Source organism: Apteryx mantelli, chromosome 2 (genome assembly GCF_036417845.1).
Source record: "Apteryx mantelli isolate bAptMan1 chromosome 2, bAptMan1.hap1, whole genome shotgun sequence".
Lineage (NCBI taxonomy): Eukaryota > Metazoa > Chordata > Aves > Apterygiformes > Apterygidae > Apteryx > Apteryx mantelli.
In genome coordinates, this window is record NC_089979.1 from 133,048,216 (window position 1) to 133,072,380 (window position 24,165).

Sequence of the window (24,165 nt, forward strand, 5' to 3'; positions counted from 1 at the left end):
CACTGGGCTTACAACTGTCTGCTGTTTGGTCAGAGTACTGGACTATGCACCTCTTAAGTTTCAGGCTATCTTAATATGAAAATATAGTTGGTCTTTACATGATCTTTAAAAGACAGCTGTAGGTCTGGCTGCAGCAATTTGTTTATAAACATTAATGTCATAACACTGGAAAAGGCGTATTGAAATAGACTTAAGAGGCTGAAGCCTCTAAAAATATAGTAAGTTGGTCTAGAAGAAATCAGAAATTCTTGTAACTCGTGGTCATTACACATTGTGAAATGTTTACACGAATTTGTGTGTGTCCTAAGAAGAATTGAATCTTGTTACCATGGTCATTAAAGTTAATGGGATTTAAATTTTGAGTTAATAAGCCTGCTTATAAAGGAGAAACTTTAAATATCCTCAGAAGGAAGTGTGTGACTTTTTTTTTTTTTTTTAACAAATTTTGAGTGACATACACTACACAGATGCAACAGAGTTTCAGTGTACCTTGAAAAGAAGAGGTACCTTTTTCAAAACCTTGAAAAAGTAAATGATACTGAAGTGTGAAAGCTAAAACACCACATCAGAGGGGACAAAATAGGCTTGTTGGATCCTGCCACTCTTTAATAAGTATGTCTAACTTTCCACAAGAGCTGAAAGAAGAGAAACTGTTTCCTGTTCATACATACCCTGTGATGTTTCTCTTCAGACTGTGGTAAGGATCATACCTGGGTCACAGAAACTCTTCTTCAGATAGTCCTATTTGCTGCAATACCTAAAACCACATATGATTGATTTTGGTTTTGTTTCTCCACAGCTATGTCAGTTCGTTTAATAAAATATAATGCTTGATGTCAACCTTGGTAGCTTAATGCAGTTTACAACGTTACATAGCTTATCACCTCACAAACAAGACAGTCTGATACAAAATTATATTGGATTCAGTGACTTGACAGGAGAGTGATGTCTTTTTCTTGGTGTACAGACAGTGCTGTCTTCAGATCTTGAATTACTACCTGCTGGCAAACAGACAGATATTGTCACAAGAAGGCACTGACTACCAGAACTTAAATAGTGCCTATCAAAATTGAATGTAGAAAAACACTCATTGTATTTCAGTAACATTTTAGCAATAATGAGAGCTGTTTTAAAAAGGAGAAGCTTGGGGCATAATGGAATATCTTTGTTTTAATGAACTAAACAAAGCTTTAAATAGTAACAGATAACAGAAGAATGAAAGGCAGCCAAGCTCGTGCCAAAGCCTTGATGGTAATGTTTCTACTCATACCATCCCTGGGACATTATCATTAACCAACTGTAACAGGTGGTCCTTTCCAAAGTTTTTAGTATAGACTGTGAAATGATACCATGTGCCTATGACTTTGCTTGTTGAAAACAACAAGCCTTTCTCTCTATTCCATTGCCTGATCATCCTTTAGTTTTTTTTGTGACTTGTAAGTCCTTCTCTAGATATATACTGTTTCCATTGCAAATAATCCTGCTGCCTGTCTGTTAACTGAACACAGTAAGGGCTGTCAACCTCATCAGCCCTGCTGTGTGAAGTGTATATGCTCCCAGGATAGGATCTGATCACAGCTCCGTAGCTCTCACTTTCTCCTCCATCTTCTTCATAGGGAGACTGCGGAATCCTCTCTTAGTGGGTTACAAACTGGTGCCTGTGGTCCCAGGGCTTGTGGCTTCGCACTTGAATTCTGTGTGCAAATTGTGCTAGGAGCTGGGAAGGGCGCCCCTGAGACCTCGCTCATTTGGGTGCCTTGTGCTAAAGGCCTGTCTAGCCTGTCTATAAAGTTGGATTTAAAGGGTGGTATGAGAGCTAACTGCTTACAGTAATAATACAGCCATTACTGCTTTTCCTCCCTGAGAGGAGGGGGGAAAAAAGTGTCAAGATTACACATTTAAAATTAATCGTGTCACATGCAATGTTAGAGTCAATGTCTATGGTGGACGTGAGGAAAGGTGGTATTTTTATGTGTACTTATATTTCAGGATTCATACTGACTTATTTCTAAATTTATACAAGATCTTACTAATATAAGGAACTGCATCATTCACTCCAAGGGTTAGTGAAACAACAGACACTTGCATTGTTTCAGAAGAGGCTGAGCAGACTTGACATTGAAGCATGTTTTTCTTTGACATCTTGCTTGATTTGTTGCCCCCTTCTTCGTTGCTCCCTGTTTGAACTTTTCCTCTCTTGGGTCAGTGAAGTAGTGTGATTTAATTACATCAATATCCTCCTTAAAGAAGTGGGCTAGATGGAAGTAACTGTTTGCGTCATAAGAGTATTTCTGAGCCATTCGTGAACCTGTACCCCTATATAATGACCATATGTGCTCAACAGAGGTTGTGATTTGGACAGTATCTAGAGACAGCATCTGTTTGATGTTCTTTCTGAAATACTTCCCATTATTGCTAATTTTCTTAATTTGTTAAGAACTCTTGCTTTCAAAACTCATTTTAATAACTTAATTTTATATAATTATTTCCTTTTTTTTTTTCCTGTAAAGTGCATACTCAGAAATAGTACAGTATTTGTTTTATGTCCTTCGGTAGCATGAATCTTATGGTAATTTTGGAACTGCAGTTAACTTTCTTGAAAAGACATCTTCAGCAGTTGTATGTGGCATACTTGTAGTCTATAAATAACTCTCTTGCTGAGCCAGATGAGACTGTTGGATAGATTAAAGCCAACAATTCGAAATATAATGGAGAAAGCCATGAAAGCATTAGTTGGAAAATAATACTGTTTTGTTGATCCAGGTGGATGTGAGTGAATGTAACTTAGTTTTTTAATAATTACTAGAGAGGAAAGGTTTTAGCATGGTTTATTCTTTTTAATTCAGTGAAAGTCGAGGTCGTTTGCAAGTCTGATTTGAATTTCTCTGTCATGCCCTTGCTGTGCCCACATGACTTTCTTCAGGCTTCTGTTGTTGCTGTTGTTTTATCCGCAAGACTTTAATTGACTACAGCTACAAAATAAGATACATGCTTCCGGTCTTGCTGCTTAAATGCTCTTTACAGTGCTCTTTCACTGCAGAAACAGCTCTGAAACAGCTGTTCAGTCTTTATTTTTCTTCTGGAGCCATAGCAAAAATAATTGCCTAATGTTGACTGCATACTGCAGTTTTCCAGATTTTTCTAAATGTCTGCCTTTCCTCTTTTGTGAACTGTGGGAACACTTACATTTTGCTGCAAGCTTATTGTTTTGAGAGTTGCAAGAGATCAATTTTGATATTGAGGAACTGCCTTAAACTAGTGCTATCTTAAAGTTTTGAGGATAACTCAAGATGCTACTTTTTTTTTAATAGGTCTTCCTGTTGTACATGTTGTCATATGTTTACATTTGCTTTAATCGATGTAGAAAGATAAAGCTCTTAGTAGCAGATGACAAATAGAGATAAGTGCTGTTTATAGGTTTGGGATGCAAACTGAATGCTGTAAGCACTAGATGCACTCCTGGAGCGTGTCTGCTGGTTTCATTTTGTCCAAACGGGATTTGGTTTCCATGCTCTAAGGCTGTTCTGCAGTGCACACCATAAGGCGGTAATTTTGGGGGGTGATCAGGAGATTTGCAAGTGAAGTGCACTTCTGATCTATGCTGAAATGCTATTGTGCCCGCCTCTTAATTTTATTTAGACTCCACGCTGAAAAAATGATGATAGAAATATTCTTCTGATTGCATGGCTCCTTTTTGTATTGAAATCAGTGACGCCTATTTTTTTCAGTTATCTGAAACTTCCAGGACGTCGCCTCCATTTTGCTGAGTATTTGAAATGGGCAAAGGGGGGCCATATAATTGATATCAGCGTGCCCTGGGCATCTACTCACAAGGTCCTGACAACGATAACTCTCAGCGCATTTAGCTGCAAATTAGCTGCCTGTTTCTCATCACGAAGTTTGCTAATCTTTGCCAAAATGCTAGATAATCAACAATGGAAACAAAGTGATATATTGCTCATTTTGAACACTGAGCGGTAAAGAAGAGTGTTGCCTACTGAGTAAACAGTGTGCATTAGTAAAACACTTGCTGCATGGTGCTTTCAAGGGGTTATCTGAACTGTGAGTTTGTCCAAAACATCTTTACATTCCTGTCCTGAATATTTGATCTCTGCTTGTAAATAGAGATACTACCATTAAACTGTTTTACTAAATTCAGCTTGAACCTCATCAGGAAAGTCATGTTTTATGCTTAGTGAGCAGCTTAAAACCTGCATAAAGTGAGCTAAAACAAATCCTTTTAGAGTGATGGTCCTTAGCGAAATGCCATGTGGAAAACTTTGTCTTCCAGATAGGAAGAGAATATAGCTTCTCTAACATGCACTACTCCTAATTTCAATAGTACTCTAAGCGTAAAACCTGTGCACAAGGCTCAATTCAGCTCTTGTTAGCACATCACTGTGCTGTTTTGTTTTCAAGTTCTTGTATTGTATTTGTTGACTTTGTATCTGATGGTTACTGGAAATAACTGCCAAAGTGACTCACCAGTGAATAGTCTTAGCAGAGCTTTCTTTCTCGCATGACTTTTGGAGACTGGGACTGTCTCGTCACTATTGTTTAGCATAAATTTGCAAACTATAGCAGTAGGGAGAGATGTTTTTGTGGCATGCTGTTGTCTTCATCTTAAATATAGCATCTGCCTTTTTATAAAGGGAAAGTTGAATTCTTAAAATATACCCAAAGAATTTCACTGGGGACCTTAAAATGCTGCTTCTCTTGGAATAGATTTTTGAGCCTCTTCAAGGAAAAAATGAATGCTCTTCAATATCGAGTGCGCCTGGTTCAGTGCGGTACATGAATGTGAGTCTAAGTAAACAAGCAAGCAAGCAGACTCTGAAGTGATGCCTCCTTATGTCAGAAATGGGATTCCCTCCTCTTCGTGGAAACTTCCGTACCTTCCTAGTTGGTGGTTCTTTCACTCTTCCTAATGTGCAAATTCCTTGCCCCGAACAGTAAAATCTAAAGCGATATACAACTTGCAAAGGCCCACGTGCTCTTCCCCAGAGTTTTGGAAAGCATCACCCTTTTGTTATGTCCTCTGTTTGGGTTTAAAAAAAAAAAAGATCAGTTACCATGGCAACTCTTGCCCACACTGGAAATCCATTATTTGAAGTTACTGGCATAGCTTTTATTTGCACATGCTGCAACCACCACTGTTATTAAACAAACTATTAATTATTCTTCCAGTCACTGACTTAGGAAACGAATGTGACAGTAGTTACACATTTCTGATTCCAGGTAGGATTAGTTGTGCAGAGCTCTAGGTAGCTGAGTTTGCATGATCTTTACTTTAGCCTATCTCTTGGGGTTTTTTTCCTTTCATCCTGATGCCACACATACTTGCTTACATTATTAAGGAACTGGGAAAAGAAGTATCTAACAGAAATTTTTTGGTTTATATTTTTGGCGAGACATTTTTAGATGCTTTTTCCTGATTTTGAGAATGCTTCAGCCCTTTCCATATAGATATTAATCATATTCTGTGCATCTTTATTAATTTTTTTGACTATGGGTTTAAATATTTAAAAAGATGTTTGATATTGTGCTTCCATTGTGTTCTGCATAAGTAATGATGATTAAAGCGTGCATTTAGAACCCAAAGTAGTTGTTGTTCCTATTTAATGCGTGAAAATTATCCTAAAGCATTTGTTGAATTAATTTCTAATGGTGTACAGTAATGCAGTCAGTTTATATTACCAAAGGCTTTATTATGATTTCTTGATTCATGTTGCAAGATGACAGTAAGAGAGACTGTGTTCGATTAATCTTTTTTTTTTTTTTTTTCCCCCTCTTCCCTTTCAGGAATTTCCATGAGATGAAGATCATGTGTTGGGTAAAGGATGTGTCCTGCATTTCTCTCAGGAGTCTTCCGATACATTTGCCTAATGCCCTTTTAACAGTGTTCTAACTGAGTTTATGTGAATTGTCTTGAATCATGAATGAAGAAAAAAGCCTTGGTGCATCCCAGAAAATGTTGTCTCCTTCAAGGAGTACGAGCAGCTGCTCCTCCAAGCAAGGAAGTCGTCAGGTAATACAACTTTTCCCCCGCCCCAAACTAAAAGAATTATCAAGATTGGGTGTTACTTTTGCTTTTGGGTATCAGTGACACTCTTAAATCTTGTTTTCCTGTTGCTTGTTTGTTTTATCTTGTTTCTAGGTTTCCTTCTTCTGTTTTCTGTTTTTGCTTATGGCAGCTTTCAGTCAAGTGCAGTAAACATGTTATTGGATATCAGGCAGTTGTAAAACTGGAATGATTAACAGAATGAGATAAAAATCTGAATTAACTATGTGTGCTGCTTTTATAGTGAAACATTGCTGCTGACGCTTGGTTTCTTTGATGCGGAAATCCCAAGTCTTCCCTAGAATGTACCACTTCTGTGGTAGAATATTGTATATCTGCTCTGCTTATTTCAAGTTTCCAGGGAAAGGTGTGCATGCATGTGTGAAAGGGAATGCATTTTTCTGAACCTTGACAGGGAACCCCTATTGAAACTGAAAATGTGCCTAAAAGTGCTGATTTGTGCTGTAGAACTGTAGTTAAGAAAATGTGTAGCATGATGCATCTGGATGCCTGATACTGTATGAAACACCAAACCATGCTTAGTTTTCTGCAGAGAATATTATTTATGCTATTTTTTAATTTTACAGTTTTAAAACTTAAACCTATGAGTGTTTGTACCTGACAAGTGAGACTGTGTTGAAGACTGCTCTTGTGTGTGGGCAAGAAAAACTGACCTGCAGCCATACTGAGAATTAAGCTTTAACCACAGTCCAGCCATGCTTGCAAAAAGAATGTGAGCAGTGTGCTCAACATAAAGTTTTATTTGTACAGATGCTGGCTTAGTGGAGCTTTTGAAGCTGCCTCTGGTTGAAATTTTAATTGGATTTGAGCATCCAAGTCCCCCGAAAGCTTTGCAGACCTCAGCTGTGTTTTGAAATAGCACCTGCTTTTCTGGGCCTTTTGTCCCTGCACACACAATTGGAAAGGCAGACAAATTTCTGAATAATTTCTACCTTTTAAAGTGCTGTGATTGTAAGAAATGTTATGCGTTTCTAGTACACTGAGCAACGAAATCCTTGCTTTCAGGGTACTCTTTTGGTTTCTTGCAGTATTATTTTTCTCATATCCTCAGTATGAGATAACCGCAAAAAAAAAGCATAATTTAAAACATTAGTGTTGTCTGTTCCAACAGTTAATGTCAATCAAATGATGTTATATAGTATTTTAATAATAAAATTTATATGAGCATGACTAAATCCACTAGGATGTTATGTAGCCAGTAAAAGCACTTATACTTATGCAGAGGGAATTTCTGCAAAAAGTCCACTCATTTCCATGTAACTACCGAATCTATTGAATAGCTCAGCTTCCTTGTCCAGGAATTGTATTGTTAGCCAGTCCTGTTTCTTATCCAAAGGAACAAAAGTTCTCACACCCTTTCTTTGGAGGAAGGGAATAACTTAGTAAGGTTTAATATCACCTTGTCTCTTTCTGGAATTGTAGCCTTTGATAGCCTGTACAAAAATGCAAGGTATAGCTGACAGAGGTGAAAGATGCAACTTACTGTTTTATTTGTAATTTTGGTACATCCGTGTTCATTTATTATAGTCAGGCAGATGGTAAGTTACCTCATACACCTATCAGATCAAGTTAAATGGAGGTGTAAAGTGGGTTGTTTCCCAGTGTATACTGAAGGCAACATAGTTTTTGTTTCCTCATGATAATATGGAGCAGGGTGTTAGGTGTCTCCACTGTGAATTAATATTTCAATATTTCTCTTCTTTTCATGACTGGTCATTGCAGCACCAAGTAAGTAATAGTACACTTCTGCATGTAGGGAACCTGAGGCACATCAGTTCAATGACTTGTCCATGTCTTCTGTTAATGACAGAACCAAGCCCGCAGAAGTTGGGGGAGTTCACGTTGCTGCTTGTATGCTGTGAAAAGATCACTAAGTAATGCTAAAAGCTCTGACCAATGTAAAGCAAGCAGAGAATTTAGAAACACATTTTTCAGAAGTTACATGTGCTTCTTAAGGCTCCGCTTACATTTGTTTTTTTCTTTTTTGTTTTTTTCTTAATGAGGACTTCTAATATTTGTAGGGAATTCTTCAATACCTTCTCCACTCCTTCCTTTACCAAATGTAGTAACTTCCTAGATTAGATACTTACAGTATAACTTTCTTTGCGTCTAGCCCTTGCTGAAGTGATCAAGAGGTCTTCCTTCAATCCAGCTAAATCTAGAAAGGAAAAATAAAAACCCCAATTAATTCTAAATCATGAATTTTTTTTCCCCAGAATTGTCAGTGTTTATATGCATGGCTGTGCTATTGCTGTTGCTTCCTTAATTCCCTGATGCTTTTGGTGTTTCACACATGACTGATTTTTCACACTGAAGTTGTCATGCAGTTTGCAGAACAAACTGTTTTACTGGGGCAAACAAAGATTTAAATATCCTGTACAATACACACTGTCTGGATATTTACTTGAAAAAAAACTTGTGCTGATTATTTTTTCCCTTATGTTTTTAAAATTTCTTTGTTAATTGTAGTTTGTGTTGGTAGCATGTTTCAGTGAACGTTTTGATAAATAGTCATCTTTGCTGCATATGGAAAGATAGACCTTTAGGATTAACACAGGCAATACTCCACAAGGCTGACTTACCAGCCTGGACACAGCAATCCTTTGGGTGAAGAACAGTTCTCTTCCCCTTCTGCTCCCAGAAGGCTTCTAGTCTTGCAAGTTATAAAGGTCTGTGTCTTGTTAAGTGTACCCTCGTTTTACTAGTTTAAGGTTTGAATTTTTGCTCTAGGCAACAAGGAAATCAAGATCTTTCTCAGCCTCCCTTTCCCCCAGAAGATTTTTTGTTACATTTGATTGTGTAGTATTGTTTATATCATTAAATGCTGCTTTTGTGCTCAGCCTCTTGGACTGGTAAGTTGGAGCTTCACAGTCTACCCATACTAATACCCACCTGCTCAGGGCTGACAAGACTGTGGATGAGTGATATCTGTCTGAGGGTTAATTTGACTTTTTCATCTGCATGTTTGTTTAAATGACAACACTTTAGGTCTCTATTAAGAGAAAACCAACCATGTAAAGTTCTGTAAAACTTCAAAAACAAACAAAACAGTAAGAATACCCTAATTCAAACCAAAAAAGTACCATATGCACGACTTGGCTCTAGCAGAATTTTGATTTGCAAGACATGGAAGAAAAGAATACAATTTAACACCAATGTTTTATTAGCAGTGTCCTGAAAGTAAATAATTTTTCTGTATGCTCTGCTGAGTGGAAGGTGAAGCATAATATTCTTTCCTTTGTCTTCCAGTTCTACAGAAGACTTCTTACTCTTCCTGCAAACATTTGTGCCTCTCTCAGGCACCTTCAGAACCAGACTGCTCTTTGCTTGCTAGATAACAACAGATCTGCCTGGGTGCTTCTTCCTGTTTTGCCAAAAGGACTGTGCTGCTTATCTGACAAGGCAGTTCTTTTAATCTGATTAAGTGGAAAGAAACTCTGAAAAGCTTGGGAGTAAAGGAACCATGCTAGATTTTTTGCAAAATCAGTGAGGTAATTAGTTGTGAGCCTCCCTGTTTTCCGAAGCAGGGACTCCATTGCAGGTATGCACTGGCACCCAGGAGCAAGTACTAACTTGAGATTGGGGTAGGGAATCATGGTGGTATCAGGTATCTCTGGGCTTCCAATGTCTGCTAAAATTTGGTTATTGCTCCCCACAGAGCAACATGTGAAAATGCTGAGGAGCATAAGTAGAGTCCTGTGATGCACAAGTTGGTCCACCATCACACGGAAGACTTGATTTAAGCAGTGCTGCAGGACTCTGAGACCCCTGTTTCTTCCTTTGCTAATCTTAGTGTCCTTTTTTTGCCAGGTGCAACATATTTGCAGTGTGACCTGAAGACACTGACAGTTAATCCTTTTCCACTAAGTTCACCTTCACCTTAAAGCCCCATTACAGCGAGGAGGCTACTGCCACATCCACCCCTGTGCTATTTTCTCCCCTGTCTTTTTCAGTCACATAAAGGGGTGTCTTCCACAGAGTCACAGTTCTAACTTTTTTTGTGAGGAAGGAAAGCTGTTGTTGATCTTCTTTAAATTGCCCTATGATTAAAAAAAGATACATTATGGTAGTAATTTTTAAAGTCTAATATGTTAACCAACTTTTTAAATAGAGTAGGGAAAAGCTTTATGACAGGAGAACTGCTTAAAAAAATCTCATGTTCTAAAAAAGAAAATTAAATCACTTCTGCCAATTTTATGAACTGTAATAAATTCTTTAGTTGCAGCTGATGCAAACCCTTATCCTCCACAAAGCAGCTTTCTATTTTTGGCACTTTAAAATATACGGTACAACTGACTGCATTTTACACTGGAAGAAAGTCTGGCGCTCTCAGCTGTTCTGTTCAAGGAGCTACAAGAGCAAGCATCAGTCTGAGAGCCATTCAGACTCATTACTTCATTCCTTCTCCTGAAATAATTTATGGCCTTGAAGTTGTATGGTACAGAATATTGCAGAAAATCAAGATGCTTTTAGTTTGTTAAATAAAGAAAATAACCAAAGTTATCTAATGACAGACTTATCTCTGAAGAAAAAAGTGTGTGTGTTTTTTTTGTTTTTTTGTTTTTTTTTCCCCAGCCACAGAACAGATATAACCCAAGTAGCAGCTACAATACAAATTTCCAGTGCTGACCTGAAATGAGGACCTCTGGATCGGAGAGAAGTAACTATAATATATCCCTCCCTGGGCCTGGATGGAAATTCCTGTCTCAGGCAGCAAACATGGTGATCATTTCGTGCAGATATTGGCCCATTACATTATAAAATCTTTTGAAGTGTCATAACCTTTAGACTGTACTATCTTGGACATCAGGCCTACACCAGTATTATTAATGCCTTTCAGCTGTGGCTTTTTTTTTTTTTTTTTAATCTCTATGATGTGGGGTATTTTTTCAGTTCCTTGCTGTGGGATAAGAATCAGCAAAATGGAGCATAATCTAAATGCTTCCAGCAGCTTTCAGGAAATCTTGTATTTCCATTTGCTCCTCTGCTATTTCAGACAGATGAGAACAGATGATAACCAACCAGCCTGAGTCATTTGCCTTAATTTTAGAGAGTGAGCAGTTTTCTGTTCCTTTGCAGCTGGTCCCAGCAATAGCAACTAAAACTTCTTTTGAAAGAGAGATCTGATACCTTGTTTAATGAAAAACAAAGTATTGATCACGATCTTACAAGGTTTGGGTCAAGAGCAAAATGGATCCAAAAACAGTCACAGCACCAGTGTTTTGAGAACTATGGGAATTCGAGGGTTCAGATAGGAAAGACTTGACTCTTCTGGCTAGATGAATGTGATGCAGGACCAAATAAGTGCCTGCTCTTGTTGCAGGGCTGCGTCTTATTGTTATCTAACAATTCCCCCAAACTGTTAATTCTCTCTACTGTTCCCTGTCATTCCTTGGGTAACTTGGAGGCTAATTTGTCCTTGTGCTTCTAAAAGGATCTAATTCAGCTGGCTCTAAAACTTCCTCTAACTAAAGTTTGCAATTGAAGAAGCATGAGGCTCCCAGACAACAAGGCAGAAATGTGAGTAGGAGACTGCTTCTCATCTGAGATTTGGCAGGATCACATTTAGTGCTGTGAGCATGGCATGTAACTATACCATAAGAGGCTCCTTCAGTCTCTGCTGGGACCCACTTAGTGGGAAGCAGTGCTTCTGCTTCAGCTCTTCCTCCTGTTTTCACTCTTATTAAAAAACTGTTATTAGCAAAAACAAAAACAAAAAAAAAACAAACAAAAACAAACCCACTGTCTTGGCTCCTTGGGGACTAGAGGAACAGTGAGAAATGTGGCTCTCCTACAGGAGCTTGTAGGAGATGTCTTGCACCTGGAATGCAGGAGAGACCCAGACAGTTTTGTGTGTGATGCAGACTAGGATGTGCTCTGTATTTAGAAGTTTTACCTGAACTTTTTACCTGAACCAGGTATATTCCAGGTGAATGTAGCTAGTTGAGCCATCTCTCAGCTGCTTCCGTTTTTCTCACCTCAATGTAGCGTGAATCTGTCTCACTTCAGAAGCCCATTTCTTCCTAAGCTTGTCCTTATAGAAAGGTGAATCTGCATTCTGTGCTCAGAGTTCTTTTTAACTGTGCTCAGAGTTCTGCTTTTCTCCCACAAGTTGATCTCTGTCAACCATATATTGTTCTTAAGCTTAGCAAAAGTCTATGAGAATTGGATCCAGTGTTCAAGAAACTTGCTTCATAAGGCTTAATGCTAGAATATTAAAAAGGATCTACTGTTCAGTAGTCTTGACTGCTATCAGATTAATTTTCAGTGGAAAAACTATGTGTTTGGGGACTGCAGTTTAACACCTTTTAGCTAAGGCAATGGAAACTGCCTGCCTGGTAAGCTTCTCTTGACAGCATCGGGCAAAAGAACTTTTAAGCTTTTCTGGCCAATTTCAAGAAGGGGAAAAAAACCATACAGGAACACACCGTTCTTTTTAAACTTGTAGGTACTCTCATTAGTTCTTAATGAAATCCTTCAGCTTTCTCACTTTTTAAAAATATTTACCTTTTTCCAAGCTGCTGATTTGAAATCAGTCAATGACAAGCTTAGTTTTTATATTGGCTCACATAGTAGAACATGCTTCCTGAGGAGCAGAAATTTTTTCTACACATGGACCCTTTTGCAGCAGTCAGTTCAGCTCAGTGTGAATTATAAAATTGATTTCTTGCCCCAAACAGCAACTGCTGTCAACCTGTCATTTGTAACTGCACTACAAGTAGTGTTTCCATTTTGCAGGCTATAAATTACTGTTCTTGGCCAGGAAGCATCTAGTTACTGCATGAAAATGTGACCTGGTGAGAATAAAATGAGGTTGTTTTTTTTTCCCCCCCCACTAGCCTAAAAGATGTTTTGGCACTGCACTAATGTTGCAAAATGAGCTGAGGTTATATAACAGATTTTTCCCAGTAGTAAAGGGAAGAGAATCAAACTGTTGAAAGATAAATACCTGTGACTGTCACTGCACCCTGTTTTGGGAGCTGGATTGGCACGTTGGTAGGTCTGGATGTGGAGAAATGCCTTTTCCTTTTCATGCCTGTGGGGTTGTGGGTATTTTTGCCAGGGCTGCTGGCTGCAAGTTTCCTGAGAGCCGTGTTGGAGGATGCTGGGCAGGAGACAGGTGCTCTGGCAGGAGGATGGACCACTGACTTCCCAGGCAGTGATATAGTGATGGGATTTCACTGCAGTGAAAAACTTCAGAGCAAAGTGCAGAATGATCTGTTGCATACTACTTAGTTTTATAGGAATTTGTAAAATTATTAGTTTTATAACATTATACCATATTTGATGACAGAAATCAGCATCTTGGAATATCATCTTAACAGTCTCAATGTTTGTGATTAATATAAGGGTTAATAAATAATCTTAAATGAGAGGGGGAAAAAAAATCCCAAACCACACACATTTAGTGGCCTAATATTTCCATTTATGGCAAAAGAGATGGTGGAACTTGTTTGTTTGTTTGTTTTGTTTTCAAGATGGTGGACTGGAATGCTGTGCCAAAAAAAGTCCATAATTGTTGTGGCTTATAGCTGGCTTTGTACTTGAATAGCTGTGAAACTGCAGCTAGCAGGCTCCACTTAGCTGTCATGCTGAGGACACGAAAAAAATACCATCAAGTTTATTCTCTTCTCTATTGTATGTTGCTGCAGAGTCTTTCATTTAAGAGTTTTTCATATCAGAAAAGAGATCATCTTTAGATTAAAGATTTAGATGATGCAGAGTGGTTTTTATTCTTCATTCTCTGCCTTTACATAGTGTTCCTCATAGTATTTGCATTGCTTCTCTGGCTTTTTCCTTTATTTGTATTTTTTTTTGTATTATTCTTTTGCTTTAGGGAGACAACAGCTCACAGCAAAATGCAAAACCTTGAGTTGCTGACTACAGGCAAAAGAAAATAGAAAAGGTCTTCATTTTCAGAGTCTTTTACTTCTACCTCATAACCTACAAAATGTGTCCTTTTAGTGTAGGCTGTTTCTGCCCATGACAGCAGAAAGCTTTTTATGCTAAACTGTGGCTAGCCTGTGACTATGCACTGTGCGTATATGTAAGTAGAGAGAGAGATATTTATATATAAAATTCTGGTAAGCATGTACATTCAATGAGAAACGGTGCCGGAAAAATAGCATTTTGCTTGGTTTATATTGTCTCTCTCAATCTAAAAGAGAATCAGGTCTCTTGGGAGATAAGTAACAAAGAATAAAGAAGGCTCTAAGGTTAGATTTCAACATCCTTTTGTTTTCTTTTACGTACAGCCTTCCTCTTCTTGAATCTCTCCTAACAAGTCTGTTCTTTGGAAGAAATAAGATCTAGGTTTGGATTTTCTGTTTAAGCAGGACAGCTGGGAAATTGTGGAAGGACTCCGGGGAGCAATGAATTGTACCCAAGAACCACAGAAGCAGGAAGGCTGCTTGCTGAAAAAGAGGAAATGGCCTTTGAAAGGCTGGCACAAGGTAGGAAAGAAATGTGTCTTTGAAAGCCTGATGCCATGTGGATGTGACTTGCATGGTATGTTGCCATTGCAAAAAGATTATTTAAGAGTAAAGAATGTGTTCTCTTAAGAAAATATGTAAGTTGTTTCCTGGTGCTTTCTTTTTTTGAAATTTTTTTTAAAGACTCTGTTTTCCTGCTTACAGAGATACTTCTTTTTGGACAGAGGGATTTTGAAATATTCTAAATGCAAAGCTGATGTAAGTAGTCCTAAACCCTCTAAGGCCATTATAAGGTAAATACAGTATTTTTATCTCAAGTATTACTATTTCCATATTGTTGGGAAGTAGAAACAAAGTTTCAACAGTTCTAAATACAAGGTTGAAGGGGGCGGGGGGAATGATGGCTCTAGCAGTTAATGTCTGTTTTTTTGCTCCAGTAATCATAGTGGTTTTACTATGAATGCTATTTTTTGTTTTCTTTTGGGGTTTTGCTTTATTTTGTTTTATTTTTTTGCAGATAGAAAGAGGGAAGCTTCATGGCTGTATTGATGTTGGACTTTCTGTGATGTCTGTAAAGAAATCAACAAAATGTATAGATTTGGATACAGAAGAGCAGATATACCATCTGAAGGTAGGTCTTCAAGATCGTTTTAACCTTGCTCCCAAAATTGTGGAAGTATAATAACAACATTAAGTGTGTATAAAGGAGTTTGCAACTTCTCTCACTTTCATGTGCGCTTTCACTTGCTCTCGCCTGTGCGTGTGCTCTCCTTTTTTTTCTTTTTTTTTTTTAATAGTAGGAGGTCTGTTAATTACACTGATAACTTAGTTTTTTGCCACAGCAGACTAGTTTTACACTTTATAACTTGAGAGGCCTTATTGTACTGTCCCATAGTCAGTGACTCTGTTACAAAATTATTCTGTGAATAGAAACTTGGAAGATGCCTCATGTTGAGCAGCTTTTTTTCTTTCAGTATTTTTTTTTCAGCAAAGGTTATGCCCTTATTGCACGCCTGCTTTTACTTTTAGTAGTGGTATCATGCTGCTCATCTTATCTGCAGAGTTTTCTGTACAGTCAAAGGTGTAGACTCGTCTGTCCTTTCTTGTGTAATAAATTGGTTTGATTAGCAGTTGATGATGTGATGATTTTCTCACCAAAATCAAAATTCCATTAATGCTTGGTTAAACTTTGCTAAATCTTAAAAAAATGGCAACTATGAAATAATAAATTAAATATTTTTGTTATACCATTTCTTCCATTCTGGAAGTTGCTAAGTACTGTGTTCTGCATGAAAGTCATGACTACAGTAATTGAGATTTCCTTCTCTTGAATTTATCCTGTGACTAATTTTCTGTTGTGTTCAAGCTCATATAGAATGCCCTTTAGTAGGAGCATCATTAGAAAAACTTAATTGATGTCTTACCCATAAAAGTTGGCCAGGCTAGCTGCCTAATAGGCAGAAAGTACTTTAGGGTTTTTTTATTGTTAACAGTTTTGAATGTAAATGTTCTAAAACTTGAAACTTTGTGTAGGTGAAATCTCAGGAATTGTTTGATGAGTGGGTAGCAAAACTTCGTCATCACAGAATGTATCGTCAGAACGAAATCTCCATGTTTCCCCATGATGTCAGTAATCTTTTCTTCCCTGTGTCTTCTACTGTGGACTCTGTCCCTGGCGTGTGTGATTCTGCTCCAAGTAGAAAGGTAATGGTTTGATTTATAGATAATGAGCTTTCATCAGGGATTAAATTAGCCTAACTTGTGTTTATTAAGTAAAGAACATAATGGAAGTTTGCAGCTGGATTTAAGTTATGATCTAAAATGTCAAGAGCAAAATGGTATTATTTATAGATTTGCTCCCAGGTAGTTTTGTGTGTGATGCTGCTAAAAATTATGAGGACTCTAACTTAATATCCAGTTTTAAAAGTAGTCATGAAAATATAATTTACTTAATTAAAACAATAAGACAACATTATAAAATTTGAGGCTTACATCATTGTCTGTGTACATCATATGTGCTGGTGAGTGTTAGTGTGGGGCACAGAAGAACATTCAGCTAGAGTTTTTTCTTTAGCTTTTTTCCGTTTATCGTCTGGCTGGTAAGACTTCTCACTGTTTACATTAATACATTGGACTGCGCTTAGCTGAGGAGTATGTTAGGATTATTCTAGAGCCATCATCTGTGACTACCATTTATATTTTTAACTGAGGTGGAAGCATCGTTCAAACGAATGCAAAGATTGTGCTGTGGGTGGATATGTGGTCTGGGTGGATCCAGTCAGCCATGCACTCCTTTTCGGCTAAAAGCCATGACTGCTACTTTCACCTGGACACAATCTCCATACCCCCAACAGTCTGCACACTGGCTGGCTGATGTAGCAATAGGTGCTTTATTCGTCACCTCGCTAAGGTTTTCATTCCCTTAGCTGTATTGGTGCATGTTCTGAGCAGGCTTGTTTCATGCCACACCCACAGCTCAAGAATTTTCCTCCTACTGTCACCTCCCTGGATTGATGGGATTTCTTCTGAGCTGTCAGTAACATGTTTATCAACATTTACTTGTGGAAACAGCATAATACTTCTGCATAAAAGGGTTTTAGGCTTTTGCTGAGGATTCTCCCTGTAGAGGGTTTTAGGGGGCTGTTTAGGAACGCTATGTAAACCAATCCATTATTCTTACTCCCAAATGTCCTTTTTGCCTTGGGAAACACCAAGCTTCACACTACATGCCCTAATGCTGACAATAACAAAACTGTAAGGAAAGGCATCTGGAGCGCTTGCATGTCTCCTTTTTACCCTGAGAGACTACTAGAGATCAGTCAGCATCTCTCTTACTTAAGCGTGTATCCCCAACTTCAAAAGAACATGTTGTTAGCTGTACAAAACTAAATCTGTATTGCAATAGAATTTATTGTTTGGTTCTTGGGACGATTGTGTTAATTTGAACAATGTCCTTATTTCTAAAGTCTGTCAGTTAGCTCCATGGTGCTTAGTGTGTGTCTACAGGACACTGGAGGGGTTTTGCCACCTTGGAAGGACTATCCTGTAACTGAGGAAGAGCTTTCCCAGACACAAGCATGAGGCTGGACAGCTTTTTGCTAGCGGCTGGCAAGGAGAGCATCTGTGTGAGCTGGCAGCTGAAAGAACAGTAACTCACTCTGCAGGGACACACTCCTCTGCAAAAAGCTGCTGCCCGTGGCATCTCTGCGGCTCTGACAGCCTCCTCATCTGATGCTGCATCTGCAAAGAACTGGAAAAACCTCCTGGGACAGCTTTGTCCTTTTCTCCCACAAGACGGTTAGGCTGTGGAGGAAGAATACTGAGGGCAAAAGCGGATCATAGCAAACCCCATGGCATCAGTATGCCTGTGCTATCCAAATAAAGTCCATGTGACCAACATATCTAAAATCTGTGCTTACTGTTAGGAAAGGTAACCATTTCTTCTTTGCCATAAAAGACTTTAATTCACTTTTAATTTATTAATCTACATTTGCACTGCAAAGAAGCCCTACTTATTTTCATGTGAAAAATAGAAAGGGGTAGTTCTTAAGCTACAGTTTATCACCTTAGCTTTATTGAAGTTAATGGAGGTTTGCCAATTTACACCAACCCTAGGCTAATGCTAGTTGATATCAATCCAGTAATTAGGTTATTTTGAAAAAAATATATCAAATTATATTTGCATTATATTTGCTTTTAGAAACACCTAATCAGTTTGCATGTCTGGGGGGAGGGGTTGTATGTGTCTGTATATGTTTACATAGAATACTTGTATTCTAAATCTTAGCCATACTGACCAAAATCAAAAGTATGCTAAGTGGAGCTGTACAAACTCGATCCATTCCCTGTTCCTTGGCAATGCCTTTTTCCTTCTTCCTTCCTGCTCTTGCCCCTAATTTATATGAATTCTGGAAAAGAGTTTGGTTATATGCAATAGGTTTTGAAGAGACAATCTGGGATTTGCTCACAAAACTTGTATAAATTTAGCTTACTTATGTTTGGAAAGGTGCTGGGATTATTATTTGTGTATAGATGACTATTATAGTATAGATGACCCTTTGTGTGTATATATAGATGACTAAAGCTCACACAGTTACCTTTAAGTAGTAATGAAATAGCTAAACTACATAGATTAATATGAAAATGTGTGCTTATTGATGCTTACTGCTATTTGATACTGACTATATAAATTGGGATCATAATACTGAATGAAGTCACCAGGACAGTACAATTTATTTTACCCTACAACTCAAAATGGGTCATTATATTGTAAGTTTAAAAAAGCTAACTGAGACAACTGCAACTGTTACTGAGATATAGAGGAAATTTCCTATGAATAGCTTTAAAACTAGTACTACCTCAGATTTTGATATAAGGTGAGCCAAGAGGTAACAAAGTATGTAAAATATATATGCTTTAGAGAGGAGCTAAATAACCTAGTCAGCTTTTCTCATAGCCCTAGAGCAAAGATATCATGTAATGGCACTTCAAATGAAACAACATGTTTAAAACTGATTTTAAATAAGATGCTGACAAAATATGTAATTATCTTGTACAACTTCCTGATATAGATGTTACTAAAGACAAAAGGTTTTGTAAGGCCTAAAAAATAATTAGGCATTTGGATGACTAGTAGTTGTGGTTACACTAGAAAAGACAGCAGCATTCTAAGCCACTATCAACTGATAATAGTATTGCATGCATAGAAATTTTTTTTCCCATTGGAAACTGCTTAATTGTGCTGCTTATTTAGCTCTTATGGAGACTTTCCAGTATCTTCTGAAGCATCTGATAGTGGCCACTGCTGAAGACAAGATAAGAGTTTGTAATTTGCTACTGGGAGGCTGCAAAATGGTGGGGTTTTTTACTCAGATGAGATGTATGTTCACATATGTATTAAGGACTATCAAGCAAAATCTGTGTTAAAGGCGCATGACCCTGAGTAAAATTTCAGAAAACATCTAGTAGATCTTGCTTTCTTCATTGAAAAAAATAGTTCCAACAAATATGTGCATGTTATATTTAAGTTATCTTCTGGGGCTTCTTTGGGGAGAGTGGAGAAAGAACAGAATGTCCTCCCTTGGTCCTGTGCCAGGTCTGGTACTACAATTGTGTTAAATTGACTTAACTGATGCAGACTTTTGCCATTCCTCAAAATCTAATTTTCAGCAAATTTTGTGCTTCCTTTAGTATCTGTTTTTCTACTGCTGGTAGTCAGCTTTCTTAATACAATATGATATCCCAACATTATGCTCAATGATTGTACGCCTAATCTAGTTCTTATGCTTTTTTTTTCCTATGTTGTTAATGCATTCCGTCCTTGTCAATGATTATGGACCTCAACTGTTGGTTGTCAGAACGTGTTCTTGCAACAATAAAATATTGTGTGTTAAAAATCCATTTGTTCTCCTTTGGAACAGGCAGGCAGCTTGACCAAACAGAATTCGCTGTCAGCTGGAGGTAGCCTGTCATTTTCCTATTCAAGTAATGAGTCCCGGATTCCGTCTTGGCTACAGTCTTCTGAAGACATAGAAAAATGCTCAAGGGGTAATGATATTTGAAGGAAGTTGAAAATGCCCTAATGTGGTTTTACATCATCGCAACTTAATAATGATGTGACTTCTGAGATTGCTTCCTGTTTTTGTTTTTTTTTTAATTAAGATTGAAAACTGAATGAATCCCCTGATTGTTCCTGATAATGACAGTAGCACAGCATAAGTAGTCATTACAGTTAGTTTTCTCTGAAATTGGAGGTAAGAAGGGGGTGGTTGTTTATTAATTGGCTAGTCACTTGTTTCTGAAAGGATTAGTAATTTTGGATGTGGGTACATCAGTTTTGGGGACCTGTTAAAGGAACCTGAATATTTTCATTTTCTTTATATTTTCATTTTCTTTATATATAAAAGTCACTTTTAGTAGTAAGACTTGAACTTTCTTAAGCTGGATATGTATTCAAAAAAAGGGGGAATGTCCAAAATCCAGTCATTTAAAAAGCATTAGATCTTTGTGTACTTCAAAGTCACCTTCTGTATTTGCTTTCTTAACAGCATGAAGGTCTTTGTCACATTGATAGTGTCTATGTGATACATACTCGGTAAAGTTCTGCCCACCAGTGAGCTTCAGTTCTAATAAAGAGGAGCATCACTTCTAGCACTGAATGAACAGCTTGGTCTTGGCATTGGTACCCTCTCCATGAAGAGGTCTGACTAGTCCCAAACTGCAATAATTATCACATTACTCTCACTTTTCCGCTACCAACTGGGATAAAATACCATGTTAGTACACAGGCCATGGAGGTGCCTTCCAATATTTTGAACTTGAACTTGAAGATAGAAGAATACTATCCAGTCACCCAGTAATCTGCTTTTAGTCCAAGAATAGCTTAAGCTAGCTATAAATGAAAATCAAAATTAGACTAACCCGTGAACGAACAGACAAAAACTTTCAGCGTGTCTGTTATTTCAGAAGAACTGAAAATATTTTCTTGTTTCAAACAGACCTCTCCCACTGTCACACCTATTTACTGGAAATGAACCAGCTGTTACAGAGTATGGACGTTCTTCACAGGACATACTCAGCGCCTGCTATAAATGCTATACAGGTTTGTTGTTTAAAAAAATGAACAAAAATTCTCCCTTGCCATTCCAAGGGAGAGAAAAAAAGCACAGGATAAAGATAATTCTTCTTAGCTTTTCTAGTTCTATGGCAATCTGTATTACTTTTGTCCTGTGTGTTGTTAAAAGGTTGGACCTTTTGAAAGCCCAAAAAAGGAAAAAAGAGCACACAGGAGGTGGCGATCAAGAGTTGTTGGCAAAGAGACTAAAGGAACGTTACAGGTAACTTCAGTCCTTTCTGTAGCCCTTCTTTCTCCAAATACTACTATTGATTAGTTCTTAGCCTATCCAGTTTAGGGAATCTGAATCCTTTTTAGGTAGTCTCCTGTGATAGCTCATCTTAAACAGTAATACGTTAGACAAAATGCAAATACATCATCTTTGAAATCTGCCTCAGGATCTCTGCTGGTTGGTTCAGGAGACTGGCTGTGATTTTTACGTATGTTTTCCAGTCTACCTCCATTTGTTGTTGTTGTTTGCTTTCAGCAGTACAGATCTCTGCAAATTCTGCAGATAGTTATGAACATACTTGCTTTTAGAGACCATGTCATTAGGTATTCATAAGTGGGGGAAAACAGTATAGCATATGCTACAGCTCTCTGTGGGCTTGTTTCTTTGGAGTTTTGCCAAGACTTTGGAGTTTGCCGAGAGATTTATGACATCTTGGGCAACATTGCACCTGTGATCTCATTTGCCAGGTGTCACCCATTCCAAACCTATTGCTAACTGATGGTTCTTCCATTTCTGGTGTTTCCAACACCTAATTCAGGTAGGGGCAATAACAAAAGCTTTCTTTAAAGTTTGTAAAAATATCGCAAATGGCTATCTTCCTTATAGGTGCCTTCAGTATTTTCTGCCCCGATGAGACTGCATGCTTCCAATCCTAACTTATCTACTATAGATTTTGTAGAGGAGAAAAATTACTCTGATGGCTCTGAAATATCATCAGAATTTACTAAAATGCAAGAAGACTTATTTCACATTGCACATAAAGGTAAATGAAATTCTCTTTCATATGTGGTTTTACATCATTGCAGCTTAATAATGATGTGACTTCTGAGATTGCTTCCTGTTTCATCTTAATAAATAAATAAATAAATAAATAAAGCCTGAAACATCCCCCCCTTCCTGTAATCCCCTTGAGGAATTGCAAATGTTGAGGTCTTGAGTTTTTCAGGAAAAAAGAAAAGGCTTAATCAAGTGGCTTTTAGGACCTTTCTTCCCTTTGTTTTCTGTGCTAGAAACCTAGATTGTATTTGTTGCCAGAAAGAAGAAGTCCTAAAATCAGTTGCTATAAATGCAACAGCAAATTATACTCTGTGTATGAGCATGTGTATGTTTGTATATTTGGGGTGGTTCACTATACTTCAGTCAACATTTGTTGGTGATGCAAGAGGTTGCTATGGTAATAACCTATTTTTAGTGAATACAGAAGAGTAAAATCATGTAAAGCAGCCAGAGGGGCAGCTTGACTAGAAATGTTTCTTCTCTGCAAAATCATTTTTCATTAGCAATGCTTTGCTCCATCACCCTTGCACCAGAAACGTTTTTATTGTTTAAGTGATCTTGGTAAGGAAGGCATTTGTGGATTTGTATCTGAAAGGCTTTTGGAAGTATTGATTTTTGCCCCCTCTTGTACAAGGTGATGACTGATGTTACCATTAAGCATTCTTTGCTTGATTTTTTTCCCCCTCTAGTGATGAGATGTCTTGATTCCATTATGTAAGGACTGTATCTGTCTCGGTAGTAAGGTTTGTAAAGTCAAGTGTAGTCAAAAACTGGTGTATGCTTTCAAAAAAAAAAAAAACCCAACAAAAAAAAAAGGGAGTGTGTGTGGGGGAGCTGTTGCAAAAGTCACTATCTAAAGGTGCTGAAGAAATCTTCTACTCAATTTCATCTTAAGCAAAATGACCATTTACTAGTTTTGGTCAGATTGATCAATGCATTTTGGGGCAGTTAACTGGGTGCTATTTAATTTATAATTATATAAATTATAACTTGTAAAAGATGCATTGAATTTTTTCCAAAGTTGTTTCATGTTATTGCCACTCTGAAAAAATAATGTTTTGAAGAAAAAATTTGCTTAATCTCTTGATACATATTAAATAAAATGTAATATTAGGACTTTAATCTGTAATGATTCTTGCAAATTTAAGTTAGTATACAGATTCTTAAATGACATGTCGGGTCTCTGAGGATTCTGGTCATGTCATCCACATGTGAAAGGCCAATGTAAAGTGTATCATAGTGGATACATCCTCCCCTCTTCCTTGTCATGTTGTTAAAGATTTCTTGAAATAGGTTAAAGTATGAGAATTAACTCTGGCAATGGTTTGCAATGTTCAAATGCACTTAGGAGTATTTTCTTATAAAAATAGTAAATTAGGTTACCTCAGATGCTCAGACGGGTTAATGATTATTCAGGTTAACTCTGTGTGTGTGATTGGGAGAGAGAGGTATTAAAGTTTCATGGGTTTTTTTTTCCTTTTCATTTGGCATGAATATAGACACGTACGCATACACAAATTTTATACCTCTGCTTCCCTGTAAATTGATGATTTTTTGCATTGCCAGTTCTCATGACTTTATTACAAACTTATGATAAGGCTCTTGCAAATTCTCTAATTCTTCAGTTAGATGAATGTTGAAATTTTACATAAACATTACTTCAAGTTTTTATTCCTTGTTGTTATTAAAAAAAAAAGGGGGGGGGGCTCAAAAGTCAGAAAATAAGAAAAGTGTATTCCACTTTAAAAATCCAGTGATTTTTTCAGCTTGCATGATCTGTTTGAGTTGAATGTTTCAAGTTAGCAATACTGAATCAGAAAGGAGTGGAAGTACCAGTGTAGCATGCACACCAAACATTAAGGATCTTACCTTTTGAGTCATTAAATCATCTAACAAGCTGGAGTTTCCTTATCCCGAAAAGAGAGAACCAAACTCAACATCACAGTTTTACTTGTTTGGGAGCAAATTTTAGCCTGTCATAGCTATGGCACAGTCTGTGTCATAGCTGCTTTCTTAATTTTTTTGCTTG

The 24,165-nt window shown here is 37.5% G+C and overlaps 1 protein-coding gene across 1 annotated transcript in view; it reads left to right on the forward strand.

Annotated features, from left to right (window-relative positions):
* Positions 1 to 24,165, forward strand: part of OSBPL3 (oxysterol binding protein like 3) — a 72,649-nt gene that overhangs the window by 19,093 nt on the left and 29,391 nt on the right. The window contains exons 2-10 of the mRNA XM_013941366.2: positions 5,803 to 6,028; positions 14,419 to 14,535; positions 14,719 to 14,772; positions 15,032 to 15,145; positions 16,048 to 16,218; positions 19,935 to 20,061; positions 21,012 to 21,115; positions 21,258 to 21,350; positions 21,966 to 22,122. Coding sequence (XP_013796820.1) covers positions 5,936 to 6,028; positions 14,419 to 14,535; positions 14,719 to 14,772; positions 15,032 to 15,145; positions 16,048 to 16,218; positions 19,935 to 20,061; positions 21,012 to 21,115; positions 21,258 to 21,350; positions 21,966 to 22,122 — 1,030 coding nt within the window. The 5' untranslated portion in view covers positions 5,803 to 5,935. The remainder of the gene's footprint in view (positions 1 to 5,802; positions 6,029 to 14,418; positions 14,536 to 14,718; positions 14,773 to 15,031; positions 15,146 to 16,047; positions 16,219 to 19,934; positions 20,062 to 21,011; positions 21,116 to 21,257; positions 21,351 to 21,965; positions 22,123 to 24,165) is intronic.